General features: G+C 41.4%; 1 protein-coding gene across 5 annotated transcripts in view; it reads right to left on the bottom strand.

Annotated features, from left to right (window-relative positions):
* Positions 1 to 9,703, bottom strand: part of RTTN (rotatin) — a 142,542-nt gene extending 132,839 nt beyond the window's left edge. For 4 of the 5 annotated variants that reach the window (XR_009005111.1, XM_057527198.1, XM_057527197.1 and 1 more), the window contains exons 1-7: positions 9,509 to 9,703; positions 8,980 to 9,167; positions 7,938 to 8,115; positions 6,183 to 6,272; positions 4,014 to 4,107; positions 2,521 to 2,635; positions 1,410 to 1,560 (exon numbers count right to left, since the gene is read on the bottom strand). Coding sequence is in view for 4 of the 5 variants with exons in the window: in XM_057527198.1 (XP_057383181.1) it covers positions 1,410 to 1,560; positions 2,521 to 2,635; positions 4,014 to 4,107; positions 6,183 to 6,272; positions 7,938 to 8,115; positions 8,980 to 9,167; positions 9,509 to 9,539 (847 nt within the window). In the remaining variant the exon portion in view is untranslated. The remainder of the gene's footprint in view (positions 1 to 1,409; positions 1,561 to 2,520; positions 2,636 to 4,013; positions 4,108 to 6,182; positions 6,273 to 7,937; positions 8,116 to 8,979; positions 9,168 to 9,508) is intronic. The other variant, XM_057527199.1, reaches the window with a different exon arrangement.
* Between the last annotated feature and the right edge of the window lie 5,798 nt (positions 9,704 to 15,501).

Raw genomic sequence — 15,501 nt, 5'->3', positions numbered from 1 at the left:
GCTGAGGCCTCTGACCTCCCTGCAACACTCTCCCTCCCTGCCGCTCTTCAAGCGGAGGTCCCTTCCCACCCTTCAGCTCGCCTCCTGTCAGATCCCTTCCCTGACCATCCTGTCCGAGAAAGCCACAGCCCCGGTCACATTCTGTCACATCACCCCTCTTATTCCCTTTGAGCACTTCATATCTAAAAACTTGTTTGTTTACTACCTGTCCCAACCTTCTACAATACAAGCTCATAGAGGCGGGGACCTTATCTGTTTTGTTCAGTGTTATACCCCTTAGAGTATCGGCTGGCACAGAGTAGGTGATAAATAAATATTTATTTAATACATGAATAAGTCTTCTGATTTATCCACTATTTTTACCCACATTATAACTCTTTTTCTGATGAAATATGGGGTACCCACAAGCTCTCAAGAATGTTAATGAGGAAACCCCATGCCCCGAGGTCTATAATAAAGCTAACATAAAGGATAAGTATTCAAGTAGCACAGGATCAGTGAAACTCTCAACAAAATAGGGCTGAACTATGAAGCAGGATGACAAATCACTGTAATTTAATATTCGACTTTCAATATATATTGTATTATATAAGTGCATAGAAATCCTAAATTGTAAATGCTAGTTTGACAAGGCCAGCCTAGTACTCTATTTGGCCATTAGGTGGTGCTTTTTCCCTGAAAAGCTATCATATAATATCTGCCTACATCACAAGTTGCATAAAAATAGTTTTCATAGGGCTTCCCTAGTGGCGCAGTGGTTGAGAATCTGTCTGCCAATGCAGGGGACACGGGTTCGAGCCCTGGTCTGGGAAGATCCCACATGCCGCGGAGCAACTAGGCCCGTGAGCCACAACTACTGAGCCTGCGTGTCTGGAGCCTGTGCTCCGCAACAAGAGAGGCCACGATAGTGAGAGGCCCGCGCACCGCGATGAAGAGTGGCCCCCGCTTGCCGCAACTAGAGAAAGCCCTCGCACAGAAATGAAGACCCAACACAGCCAAAAATAAATAATAAATAAAAATTAAAAAAAAAAGTTTTCATAAAATACAAATAGGTATTTTTCAAACCAAACAATTTCTTAACACAACATATAACTTGCTAAAATGCCCAAAGTCCCACATGAATAGCTGGACTCAGAATCCTGGTCCTTAGCTCCCAACAACACTCAGCATATGTGGGAGAAAAACACCTTGCAAATGTCTCTTATCAAAAAAAAAAGAGGATGGGATCAGGAGTGCTTCTGTCATTCATACAGTTTGTTTTCAAAGATTATAATTTGATTACATTTAGGAATGGGGAATTTATGTTGTGAAAATGTATACACAATAACCCTGACAGTAAATATAATGGGGAGTTCTTGGAAGAATCTACAAATACCACCAGTGACCAAGGAATATATAAACATAAATACCTTGTTTACTAGAGAAAAAACTTGGATCTCGGTGAAAGTTAAGTCTGTTTCTTAAATACGTGCACAGCTGCTGCAAGCAGGACACTGATTGCAACGCCAGGCGATGTTTTCCATCTCCTCCAAAGGCCAGTTTCAACAGAGATAAAAGGCTCTGAAATAAAGAAGAGCGATGAAAATGATGGAGGGAACAAAGTGCTCGACTTTCAAAGAAGGATGTGGAGCTTAAGTGAGGTTAAATGAACAGTCAAAGCAATTAAGATAAGGTGCAAATATTAATAAAACATAAGAAACAGAAAGAGGCAAAAATGACTTGGCATAATGCAGGAAGATGGGTCAAAGTAAGATAAAATTTAAATACAACAGTCAGTGTTTCTCATATCTGAACTGTTAGTTGAGTACCTATCGTGACGAACACAGGAATTATTCCCCATTCAGGACATTAAGTTACACAGTACTTCTTAAAAACCACAACAAGCCTTTTACATCTCAAACAGCTAAATCATTTTGCATGTTTTGATAATTTACAGCTTTCCCTCTGCTATCACTCACAGCTGGGACAGTATGAAGTAATAGCTGCCACTCACTGGCACCCATCTCAGCCCCGTGACTGCGCAGCAAGGGTACCAAGCCTTACCAGATGCCGTGGACACACCACAATCGCAGCCCGGGATCCCAGGCTCTCTACTGTACACGTATGCAATAAACTGCACTGCAAAGAATCCACCTGCATTGCTCACCTCTGCCACATTTCCACAGCAGCCAGCACCGTGCCTTAAACACCTGGATACCCAAAGTGATGCAACTCTAACTATGAAGACCGGTCACTGCTGCCCAACCTCAGCTCCCCAGGTCTAGTCTCCCCACGTGATCCACACACGGTAAGCTCAAGGTCGTCAAACTGGGCCGCATGTGTCACATGAGACTACTTCCTATCACGAGAACCACCACCATCTAAGTAAGTTAGAGAGTCAGTTGTCTAAATAACCAAATACTTCATTATTTAAATATGGCAGTGCAAATTTCCTTCCCAAGGACTCCTACTTTGCAAAATGTGTTTCACTGCAAAAAGTTCCCTGTTTCAAAATCTAAAACTATTACAGAGCAAACGCACCTGAACAATTTTTGGCCTTTGAAGGAAAATCTCAGCAGGAAAATCTTGCATGATAACATCTTTCAACAGTTCACAGGTGTTCCAGATTAAAGTGTGGTTACTACTTCTTAAAGAGCTACAAAATATACAAAATACAGTATTATTTATTTTTAAAAAGAATTTACCTATACCAGATTCTAAGTAACCTATTCACAATCCTTCAGGTCTCAGCCAAGACATCTTGCCCTGGGAAGCCTTCCCAAATCTCCTCCCTCATCAGTGAACAACCCTGGGGTAGGTGTGTTCTTTCATGTGCCCATAATCTGTGCTACGGTAACTGCCTGTTGACTTCGTAGCCCCACTAGACCCTCCTCAAGAGCAGGGACTACACAGTATCCCCCACTGTATACCCAAAGACTATCACAGTGCCACGAAAGGAGATCAATGAAATCTGCTAAGTGAATCAGGAAATAAGACAGAGGAGATCACAAGTACAGAGTACTTATGTACTTAAGTACAGAGTTAAATTCCAGGAATTAGATTCCTTACTGCTCTTCCCTACTCGAGGGGAATGAAGCTGGTGCTCCTCTCTTACCTCATGGAGAGGACACCTCTCAACTTCTCTGACAATATCTGCCCTCCTAGGGATGTGGCAGTGGTTCACCTCTCACCCCAAGAAACCAAACCTGCTCTCAGCCCAGCTCCACTCCACCCACAGTTCACCAGCCACAGGTGCCCACTAGAGACCATACCTCCTCCTTAGCAACCGACTCAGAACTGACAGATCAGCACCACCCCTGCCCCATCCCCGTGTGCATGCTACCTCTTCAATATGTTACTCCAAGAGAATTTACTGAGGCCCATCAGTAAAAAGGGCCATCATCAAAAGTCATTTAATAGCATCCCCCTGTATTGGGCCCTAACTCTAGAAGTTGGTCTTTATTTTTCAGATTCTCACCAAAAAAAGGCAGACAACTCATTTGATGTGGCATTCACTGAAATTACGTTTCAGCAAAAAGTGAAACTAGACATGAAAACAGTCTCCAAACTTCTAGACATTGGCTATCTACTTTTGGGGGTGATGACCAAATAAAATCCAATACATCAGTTCAGATCAGTGGTCCCCAACCTTCTCCTAACAGAGTCCATGTTTTGAAATATACTGTCTACTAAAAAGACTGCATTTATGTTTAATTTCTCCATTTTTATTCACCAAGGGCCTAAGCAATGGCCGGGCAATCTGGTCAGTAAGAGATGACTCATATCACCAAGGAGTGCACAGGATTCCAAGCACAAAAAAGAAACTTGATGTGAAGCCTGATTAAAGGCAAATAGGAATTTTCTGGCTTGGTTTTTGAAATACTGAAAATCATTCATATATTCCCATTGCTACCTATCACAGCCACTCAGTATCTTTTTTCCTGATGAAAATGTACAGTAATAACTCTCAGACTTCATGGGTATAAATATCAATACCAAAAGCCAAAACACCTGAAATACATCAGGTACCGTACCTTTCATTAGAGGAGAGAACATGCCTATCAGCTGTGGTCAGGGGGAGCCAAGGGAAGGTAGAAAACTTCAAACACTTCGCGGTCGGATTTGCTGCTAATGGAAGAGCAAAACTTAAGGTATCAAAGGAGACAATGTTGACAGATTCACAATGTTCAGAATAAGGCTTCACCTTTAAAACAAGTCCTCAAATAAAGTCACAGCTTACAGTACCCTAAAATATACCAGAAAGATCAGCTGCAAATTTGTTCCCTCACAGAATAAATAACAGAGCTCTCTTTTCATAATTTAAACAGAACTCATATATTATTATTAGAAGGGCATTAAACACAAACCAATATTGAATGACATTTAGAGCATCAATTAAATTTTCTATTTCACCATGTGGCTAACCAGAACATAGAGCATAAATAAAAAAGGAGCTGACATTTGGAGATCTCTAACTGTAGAAATTAAAAACGATATAAACGTAATCATATACTATAGTTAGTCATATCCTAAATTGTGTTAGATATTTAAACCTCTTTGAAGATGACTTGAAGACCATAAGATTAAAGATCAAATATCAGTGCTCAGACAAGATTAAAAGAGATCCGAGAAACCGAACGCAATTTTATACTACCCTCCTTCAAATTATTTTTAAACACATAGTGTACAGGTTAAGGTGGCAACACATAAGCCCTTCCAAATGGCCAATAGTCTTTCTGCCAAATGCTCTGAAAAGAGCATGGAATTGTTAAATTCAGATAATAGTATTATTAAATTCTCAAACATAGCAGTTGCTTCCTTCAAAAGTGCTAACATAAAAGCAGGGTTTACTTTCTGAGGGAAAAACAAGAGGTGGGTGGAAGGAAGGACAGGCTTATACTGCACACATAAAGATGTGTCCAAAATAAGCCACACCATCAATCCACAAACTGCAACTCACATAAAAATATGTTACCATCTCAATCTTCCTGAATGTTTCAACCACTTCACTCAAATACCCATGATTCCCAGCCCTGGAGACACTCCCTTCAGATGTCTCCCTTCAGATGTCTCTCGTTGTCACTCAATCAAGCCTCTCAGCCACAAACACAAAGAACTACCATGTCAAAACCAAAGCTCCCTATAAGCCTAACAAAACTTTTCCAGAAAGGAAAGGTAAAGTATTTTAACAGCTGAACAAGTTTTCTGTTCTTTCTTATGCTGTACTCAACCTGAGAGTTTCTACGAAATCGTTTTTATAACAGAGGGCTTCTAAACTGAGTTAAATTGGATGCCTGACATCCGCAGATATATCCTTGGAAGCAGCCTTTTCATTTCAACTATGCAGGCAGTAAGAGGTGAAGTACATGCTTACTTAACCGTGCCCTAACTGTGTCACCTAGTACAAAGGTTTTATCCTTTCTAAGCCCCAGGGTTCTCATCAGTAAGATGGGGTTAATAACAGTATCAACCTCACTGGGACTCCATGAAGATTCATTCATTCATTCAAGAAATACATACTGAGTGCCTAACACATTTCTGGCACTGTTCCCCACACCCACACAGGATAAAGCACTATTTGCAGCTGTCATTAAGTTTATAATGAGGGAGACAAACAGGAAGTAAATGAATACATAATTTAATAAATACATATAGGAAGAAAACCAAATGTAGATAAAAAGTGATCACTGGCTAGAGTCCTCGGGAAGGTCTCTTTGAGGAGGAACCATATGACCGACCAGAGACCAGACGCAAAAAGACCTGGATGAGATTCCCGAGAGAGGCTCTAAATCCGAACTCTTTCGTCAACTGAATGTTGGAATAAAGATAAATGAGGAAACAAATTTGATCCTGAGCCTCTGGCTTGAGTCACTGGGTCGACAGCACCGCTTAGTGAGCTGGAGAATTAATGAGGTGGCGTGTACAGTGCACCGCTCAGCTCTTGACAAAGACTCCCGGCTCGATAAGCACCAAGCACCACGGCCACCGTTACCACTGCCTAGAGAGCTGGTCAAAGGCACTTAGAATAACATAAAGTTTCACCATTTAGACTCTATATCCTAACCTAACTTGAGGGAACAAACACTCAGTTTGGTGCTTAACCATTTAAGTCTGACCACAATATGTCTTCACAACAATGAGGGAAAGTACATTAATTTCCAATTTCCCAGGTAGACAGGACCTACGTCCCTGTAGATACACACCCACAGGTCTTGGAGGCACTTCCATCTGCTGGAAAGTACTTTTGTCTTGAGGAAAATATCCCGTTAAGGTTTCAGGTTGCTGTGGCAATTCTGAAAAGAAAATATATATTACTGTGTTACTGATGCATTATTTGCTGAACGTGAAACTTGCTCTTTTCAAATATAAACAGTTTATCTTAAGTTTTTGAATCACTTTAAAAACTAAAAAAATAATCCAGTTATGGTTCTCTGAATAATCTGTCCTCCTAAAGAGGAAAAAAACGTGGATGCCGAGTCAATTTTGAATTGAGGTGTTTTTTTCTCTCTCTTTTACCGTTATGTAACTACAATTATTTCTTAGAATGAAAACATCCACAATGTACATAAAGAATCTGTTACAAGGTATTTATTCAAGAACTGTTCATCTCAGCTTCTTAGTCCATCTCTCTCCTCTCCCTTACTCTACATATTTCCTGATCACTTCAATTTTCATGTTTTTTAAGAAAAAGTTGTCAAAAGCAAGAGTCAGACACTATCTTTCAATAACTCTGACGATCCCTTATCATACATGATTACATATTCAGCACTTCAGCTGTGATGAGATTGAGAATGAAGAAAAGGCTAAAACCAAATTTTATAATTTTCTGTTTGACGTTTTCATGCCAGTAGTTCTAATGTTAATACAGAAAACTAAAAATTAGCCCTAGACCATACCTCTAAACTCACCTGCAAGGAACTAGGTTGAAAATTCATGATTTAAGATTCTACTTTATTTGTTATGGCTTAGACAGAAATTGTAAAATACACTGTTAAAAATCACAATCACACAAGAACTCAGTAAATGGCAGCTGCTATTGTTGTTCCTGTTAACAGCAGGACCGAGGGTCACAGCAGTGGCAGTACAGCACTGGCACAGAGAAGAATAGGGTCTAACAGATTAAATGAGCAAGAACACAGTTTTTTATACTTTTACTACTCAGTCACATAAATTTCAAGAGCATTTTCTTTCCTTCAAATCAATTTAAATGCTTTCCATGAGCAAGGCACTATGCTGGACATCAAGTAATAACAAGTAACTGTAGCAGACAAGGATTCTGTGCTTAATATACGCCGGGCCCTATACTAAGCACCGTCCAGACGTTGCCCCACTTAATCCTCACAAAAATCCTGTAAGATGTTCTTGCTGATTGTACCAATTTTTGGATAAGAAAACTAAAGCCTGGAGGGATTAAGTACCTTAGCCAAGGTCACCCAACTAGTGGCAGAACTGGGACTTAAATCCATGTCTCTTTGACACTGATTTTAGCCAGTATACCATGTGTAGCTCATTTTGATTGGACCCCGTAACAAAATCATGAGCAGGGCAGACATCCTCCCTATATGAGGAACACAGCCCCCAAAATGCAAGTATAAAATATTTAAAACAACGTCTGGCACATAGTAATGAGTGCTCAATGAAAATCTGTTGCTATTGCTAAAAAAATAATCTGTCAAACTAGCCTCAAAAAAAGAAAGTCACTTCATCTTTTATGCCCCGTGACCAAAACAAAAACACACAAGTACCCTCCTCTCTGTAACATCAGAGGAGGGGAATTAAGATCAAATTCATGTAAGTTAACATAAGAAAAATAAGAGTTGCAGGCGGGAGAGGAGGAGGATTGTTTGTTTTTTTAATCTAAGGTTCCTTTCCTTAGAATTAACCATTAGAACCAATATATTATATTTTAACAGATTGATTGACTGATTGATTTCATCAGAGTGATTCCAAAGAGTTACCAGTTTGACTGGTTTGGTAAGATGCAGAATACAGTTCAGGAACTTCTGAAGGAAGAATAAAAAGTCCATCCAGAATGCCATCAATTTCAGCCTGTAGATTCGGCTCCACATTAGAACGAAGTTTAGATAAGAATTCGACTGCACCAAGGTCAACCAAATGCTGGACTGCTGGGGGATACTGAAATAAGAAAAGGAGTGTCTTGAGAACAACTATAAATACCAAAATCTCTAGACTTTATTTTACAGCAGTCAAAACATGACATTATTTTTGGTATACCAGATGTTCCTTTTTAAAACATAATTTTTGCGGTGATATACATAAGACGTAGACTTACAGAGACATACATAAAACATTTAATAACACTTAACGAGAGAAAAGCCCAGACACTGAACACTAGAAATGCACACTATCCGTTCCTACTTTTATTTATTAAATTGATTACTTCTCTTCACTGACACTCACTGTATCCTCTTCTACCTCCAATCACTCAAAGGATGCCAAAGTAATAAGTATCCCCTACAAAGGCATAGTGATTTACAGTTTGGAAAAGTTAAACCTGCCACTTTGATATTTGACCCTGACAACTAACTACTCTCAAGACAGACTGAGAAACATAAATCTGAAAAACAGATACGGGAAAAACAATTTAACGTACTTGTGCCATTTAGTATCATGGTCTGTAACTTTATCTTTAAATGTGTTCTCTCTTATACAAAGACATCTCATTTTAACATGTAAATAACAGAACCATAAGGGAAAACAGAATGACAAGTATTAACCTCCAAAGACGATCCCCCAAATCAGGACATACCTGAACTCAGAAACTGTGTTACTTCAGCACACAGCAGAGACAATGTGAGATTCAACATCACAAATCAGAGAAAAGGAGGATGGAGCATTATATACCCAAATGAATTAAAATTCAACATTCACAGCTGTTTTTTTTTTAAATTTTAATAATTTAAATTTTCAACAAATGCTACAATTAAATGACTACGCAATACTCACTTGTTTGATTATTTTATTTCAAAATGATCCTACCTTAACCAATCTGTTCAACAGACTCAGAACCTCTTCTTTCATTGGAACGGACGGGAAATTGAACCATTCCAGCAAATGGAGAAAGAGGAGCCTCTCCTGAACCAGATCAGCACAGCAGATTAAACTGTGCTCAATCTTGCAGAGAATATTCTTGAGAGCGCGTGCCCTGATCTCGGCCAGCTGATGACCTGTCAAAGAAGACAGCACAGAGCTATTTCCCGACTCCAAAGAGACGCCCACAGGGAATGTACCCTAAAACTTCGTTATCTACGCTGGGGGCGGGAGCGGGGTGAAGAAGGAAATAAAGAAACCAGTTTTTTTCCACACGCAGGACGCTGCTGCATTCAGGACGCGAACTGCGGAGTTTACACAAAGTCCGAGGTGGGCCCCCGGGGGCTGCCCTGCCGAAGCCCGGACGAGACAGGAAGCCGTCGCGGGGTGGCCCGGCCTCGGAAACGTGACACCGCCATTCTCAGCAAGCGGCCACGACGGGTGGGCGACCCTGGCGAGGGGCAACTCAGACTGTTACCCAGTTTCCTGATGAGCCCCGTCAGGACCATCTCGTCCCGCTCAATCAGCCGCCGCCGGAGAATTAAACTGCCGCGCCACAGCGTCCTACCACAATTACTGTCCCCCTAGAAACCCGGCCGGTCCGAAAGCGAGTTCCTCAACGCCTGAGCGAAGGACCCAAAGAGTGAGAGGCATTCCGTGAGCTGTTCCGGTCCCCGCGCCAACAGAGAAGCTTACAGTCTCGCTATAGTGACTACTATGCAGTTCCTAGACACCGGACTCCGTCGTAAGAACTGGAAAGAATGAGGAGTCAAGCAGGGATAGAACGCGTTTTGGCCGCCGTGCACGTCGGGAGTTGTAGTCTTCGCCCGTTCGTGCTCTCCTCCCGGAATTCCGGACCCGCCACCGCGCCCGCCTGCCTGGGGTTCCGGCGTTCAAGCGCGGGCTGCGGCGCGGGCTGCAGAGGCTCGCGCAGAAGCCCAAGTCGGCCCTGCACCCTCCCTCTGCGAGGGGTTCGTTTATGACCCTGCCAGTCTGAATTCTCAGCTCCCAGAACTTTACAACTTAGAGTGCAGCGTTTTGTTAGGATGACCTACCCCGTTCCACCCCTACCTCCCTGCCGTTACTAAATGACTTAACCTCTTTAACTGTGAGATGCACCTGCACAATCAAGCAATGACCTTGGATACCTGGGTTCAGAGTAAACAAGCCGAAAAAGAAATGAGAGCGGCGGCGGGGGGGAATAACTGAACAGGAGAGAAAAAGGGGGCTGTAGAAAGAAAAGGGGGTGAGTAGGAATTTGAATTCGTATGTGAATGCCACTAAAGTTGCCTTTTGCACTGTGATCGGTCTGAACTAATAGAAAAAAATCTAAGCAATGGTAAGAGCAACCACAACAAAACTAAATTTGTAAAGTGATTTGCATTTTAGAGAACATTTTATCTCACGGATTTTTTCATCCCTGGAGAAAGGATGTCAAGGCAGCAATTCCCATTCCTATTTTGCAAAAAAAAGGGGGGGGGGGAGGGGGGGACTACGTAAAATCGGAGAAGTACCTGGCCCACATCAGCTAATAAGTGGCTGATTGAGGACCCGACCTTATGTTTCTTTGTCCCGTTGTTCGGACTTTGCTGCCTCTACAAGTGTGTAGGTAAAAGAGTGGTGACATTTGAGCTGGAGCTTGAGGGATAAGTAGGAGTTTGTTTGCCAGGCAAAGAAATGGAGTAACGGAATTTCTGCCAAAGAAAACAGTACATGCAAAGGCAAGAATTCAGAGTGAGTCTGTCAAAGTCAGGGAAAATGAGAACGTATGTGTGGCCAGATTACCTCCGGGAGGAAGAGAAGAAGGGGGAGGGGCAGCTAGCGTGCTGGTTGTTCTCCATTTGGCCCTCCAGTGGCTCCTCCCCACTCTGCCAGCCTCTGCAGGTAACTGACTTGTACACAGGAAAAGGCTGCACCGCCCAGGCTCCCCGGCCCTCAGGCATCCAGTTGACTGTGGCTAATGGGAGAAACCAGAAGGAAATCAGGCGAGGGAAGAAAGAGACTGCGGATATTTAACCAAGACTCTGACAGCCCATACCTAAGCCCGCCTGGCCAAGAGTGTAACAGTGGCTGCCTTGCTCAACCCTAGGACAGTAGTTCCTGATGCATGTGTCCCAAATGGACCAAAAAACGGAAACTGTGGAGGCACTTATACTAGCTGAGAAGTATCTGTAGTTATACGGGTATGAAGGATTTAGCTGTGGATTTGAAGTGTCAAGGTCAAAAGGCACAAAACAGTTCAGAGGAATAAGAGAAATAATTTTTCAATGATATTTCTAAGTTGAACAGTCTTAGGTGATAATAAACTGAGGATGTCGGTGGGTATGGGGTGATGATACTGTGGGAGAAAAATAATTTAAAACAGCCATTTTGTAAGTAAAATGGAGGATCAAACTATGAAATGATATAGTTTACATTGCTTTTATATTCTAACTTATTGTTGAGCATATATTGCTTTTTAATTAGACAAAAATCATTAAGTCCTGCTTATTACATTCAAAGCAAAACAGTTATCCATCATTTTCATATTAGACTAAGTATTGATTTGCCAATTTTTCCTCAAAATACCAACCTTCAATTTATTAATTCTACTGTTAAAAAAACATACACAGGGACTTCCCTGGTGGCCCAGTGGTTAGGACTCTGTGCTTCCACTGCAAGGGCAAGGGTTCGATCCCTGGTCGGGGAACCAAGATCCCGCATGCCAAAAATATATATATATATATTCTAATGTATTAACTGTACTTTTATTTAATATCAGTTACTTTCTCCTTCCTTCCTTAGGTTTGTTTTGCCATTCCTTTTCTAACTTCTTCAGCTTAAGGTTTTGTTGCTTTACTTTTATTCTTTCTTATTTAGTTATAGTGAATTTTTTTTTTAATTTTTATTTATTTATTGGCCGCGTTGGGTCTTCATTGCTGCATGTGGGCTTTCTCCAGTTGTGGCAAACAGGGGCTACTCTTTGTTGTGGTGCGCGGGCTTCTCATTGCGGTGGCTTCTCTTGTTGCGGAGCACAGGCTCTAGGCGTACGGGCTTCAGTAGTTGTGGCTCACGGGGTCTAGAGTGCAGGCTCAGTAACTGTGGCACATGGGCTTATTTGCTCCGCAGCATGTGGGATCTTCCGAGACCAGGGCTCGAACCCGTGTCCCCTGCATTGGCAGGCAGATTCCTAACCACTGCACCACCAGAGAAGTCCCTAGTTATAGTGAATTTTAAGTCCATGAATCTGCACCTAAGAAAATCATCAATCATATATCATGAATTCAGATTTATAATATTCTGTTATTATTCTCAACCATCCTGAAACTGCTGTTTTGATATTTCCTATTTCACCCAAGATCTATTTAGAAGAGTGGCTGCTGTCTTTGTTGCATATACTTTAGTTATTAATGTCTACTTTTTTATATCCCAGTCAACAGCCGGGGCTTTTGTAATTTTGAACTTCAAGGTCAAATATTTTAAGTGATGCCCAAGTACTTGAAAAAAATGGACAATAGATATCGGCGTAGATGTATGGAGAACTGTATGTGTATGTATCTTTGTAATTTTCTATGTGTACTTCAACAGTTTTTGTTATATTTATTTGAGTGCAAACAAAATAAATACACGTCGAATTTTACATGATGGTAAATGGCAATCATTCAACTGGCAATAATATGTGGGTCAGGAAAGGGGTGAAGGATGAAGATCCTATGTGTTGAGGTCTGCTTATCAGCACAAGCCATGCAACATTATGGAGAACCACATGTGGACCCAGAGCACAGGTCAAATTCTACTAATTACTCCCGAGATCCACTTAATTCTCAATTGTTCTTCAACCTTACAGTCACACCCATAAATCAGTCATTGCCTCAGTCTGCTATATCAGATCATTCAGATTAGATGAAACTACTTACACAGGAAATATTCAGTTGCCCTCCTAAGAACTCATATGACTACTACCTATGGTGATTTATTCTAGGAGAAAAAAAGAAATGCTTAATTTTGTTTTCTCGAAGAGACGTGCAGTTTTGCTCTCCTCACAATTTGGACATGAATTTTAACACTTGGGGTTATGTACAGTAGGTCTGCCGGTTGTGAACCTGAGTCTTTCATACACTTTATTCCTGCTACTTGACTCACTTGAAATATCTGGCTCAGAGCTGTATAACCAAAGTATTGCATAGAGCACAAACTTTAGAGCCAGACAGGCAGAGATTTAAAACCAGCTTTGCAACCTTAGCTGCATAATTGTGGATAAGCTTATGGTTGCAAATGACAAAACTCTAACTCAAACAAGTAAGGAAAAATGAGTTTTTATTATCTCACTATAGAAAAGGATCTGGCCTCAGAGACTCAAAAATATCACGAATATTTTTCTCAATCTCTTTGCTATGCTTCTCTCAGTGTGTTTCATTCTATTATATTACTGGCAAAATTCTCCACAAATGTAGGGAAAGAGAGGATTGTGATCCAGGCTTCCATCTTTCCATGTAATGTCTCTAGGAGAAAAGGAAACCTTCTCCCTCAACATCTGGATATCAAATCCATAAGAACTTCATCAGAATCATTATTATGAGATTACCTGATCCTAGGTTACTTGTTCACACTCTCTGAACAGTAGGGCAGGATATTTTAACTAGATCTAATAACAAGATACTATGCTAGGGTCACAAGGAGGTGGGCAGAAGACTTCCACTAAGAAAAAGGATGGTATTAACAGAAAATGGGGAGAAAGAATTTTGGGTAGGGGGAAAAACAACCTGATGCCTCTATAACCTCAACTTCTGCAAGTAGACATTGGGATTAATAATAGTACCTACTGATAGGACTGTTTGAGGACCAAAGGAGATAACTCAGAGAAAGCACTTATCCCAGGACCTCCATAATAGGTAGTTACAACTAATAAACATTTGAGCAGCTGTCAAAGTGCAGGATGCCTGTTTGCTATGGACTGAAAGTCTTGCCCCCATCCATCACCAAAAAAAATTCATGTTAAAATCTAATCCCCTGGGCTTCCCTGGTGGCGCAGTGGTTGAGAATCTGCCTGCCAATGCAGGGGACACGGGTTCGAGCCCTGGTCTGGGAAAATCCCACGTGCCGCGGAGCAACTAGGCCCGTGAGCCACAATTACTGAGCCTGCGCGTCTGGAGCTTGTGCTCCGCAACAAGAGAGGCCACGATAGTGAGAGGCCCGCGCACCGCGATGAAGAGTGGCCCCTGCTCGCCGCAACTGGAGAAAGCCCTCGCACAGAAACGAAGACCCAACACAGCCAAAAATAAATAAATAAATAAATAAATAAATAAATAAATAAATAAATAAATAAATAAATAAAAATAAAGGAATTCCTTTAAAGAAAAAAAAAAATCTAATCCCCATTGTGATAATATTAGGAAGTGGGACCTTTGGAAGGTGATTGGGTCCTGAGAGTGGAGTCCTCATGAGTGGGATTTCTGCTTTTGTAAAAGAGGCTCCAGAGAGTTCCCTCCTCCCTTCTGCCATGTGAGGACACAGAAAAGAAAAACCCACCTATGAACCAGGAAGCAGGTCCTCACCAGATACTCAGTCTGCTGGTGCCTTGATCTTGGGCTTTCCAGCCTCCGGAACTGTGAGAAATAAATCTGTTTTTTACAAACCATCCAGTCTATTTTGTCATAGTAGCCCAAAAGGACTGAAATAATCCTCTTTCTAGGAGTCAAATGCAATGTCAGACCATATCCCAGGGCTACCTGCAGGTATAACCACAGGGTAGGAGCTCCCTTCATAAGAGGGTCCTGGGCCCCAGAAACGACCTTGCTTCTCAGCGAGGGAGGCTTCAATGATCGGAGGTCACAACCTTACAACCATTTGTCCAGCCATATCAAGGCGAAATTTCCAGAAAAAAAAAGCAGTACTCTGACCCCTTTTCCTCATTTTTCAGAGAGAAGAAATTTATTGGCCCAAAGGGGCAATCCTTTTGCAGGCTACTTTTATATTAATTGGGATACTAATTTATTTATGAAGACAATGCGAGCAGGATTCCTAAACAAAAGGGCTCTAACCAATAGATGTGCAGAAGTAATTCACGGTCCCCCAGGGCAGCAAACATTCTGTGTGCCTTCCAGGAAAGTCACCTGGACCCCAGCCTGCCTTATTTAAGAATAAAGCTCACGATTTATTAATATTTCTGATCTCTAAGAAGGAAAAATGGTTGAGGCCTGAGGTTTCATCCCCCTCTCATGAATTTTCCTTATCATGCCCCGTAACTTTGTCCTATGAATTTACATAATATTTAATTTTTAAGGGGATTGTCAAATTCTAATTTATCCTCCCAATACCAAGATAGAAAGTTAATAAATAGTTTATGGCCTTTTAAAATGGAAGGATGGAACCAAGATATATTCATGTTCCATTTCAAATAGCAAAGCGACATAAATTTGAACTATGCCTTTTTTGCACAATTTAATAAATATGGGTCTTAATTATACATGTGGCAAAGCAGACAAGGATGTC

The sequence above is a fragment of the Balaenoptera acutorostrata genome, chromosome 13 (genome assembly GCF_949987535.1).
Source record: "Balaenoptera acutorostrata chromosome 13, mBalAcu1.1, whole genome shotgun sequence".
Classification (NCBI taxonomy): domain Eukaryota; kingdom Metazoa; phylum Chordata; class Mammalia; order Artiodactyla; family Balaenopteridae; genus Balaenoptera; species Balaenoptera acutorostrata.
Note: the sequence above shows the minus strand (reverse complement) of the source record. Positions and strands in the feature narration are given on the sequence as shown.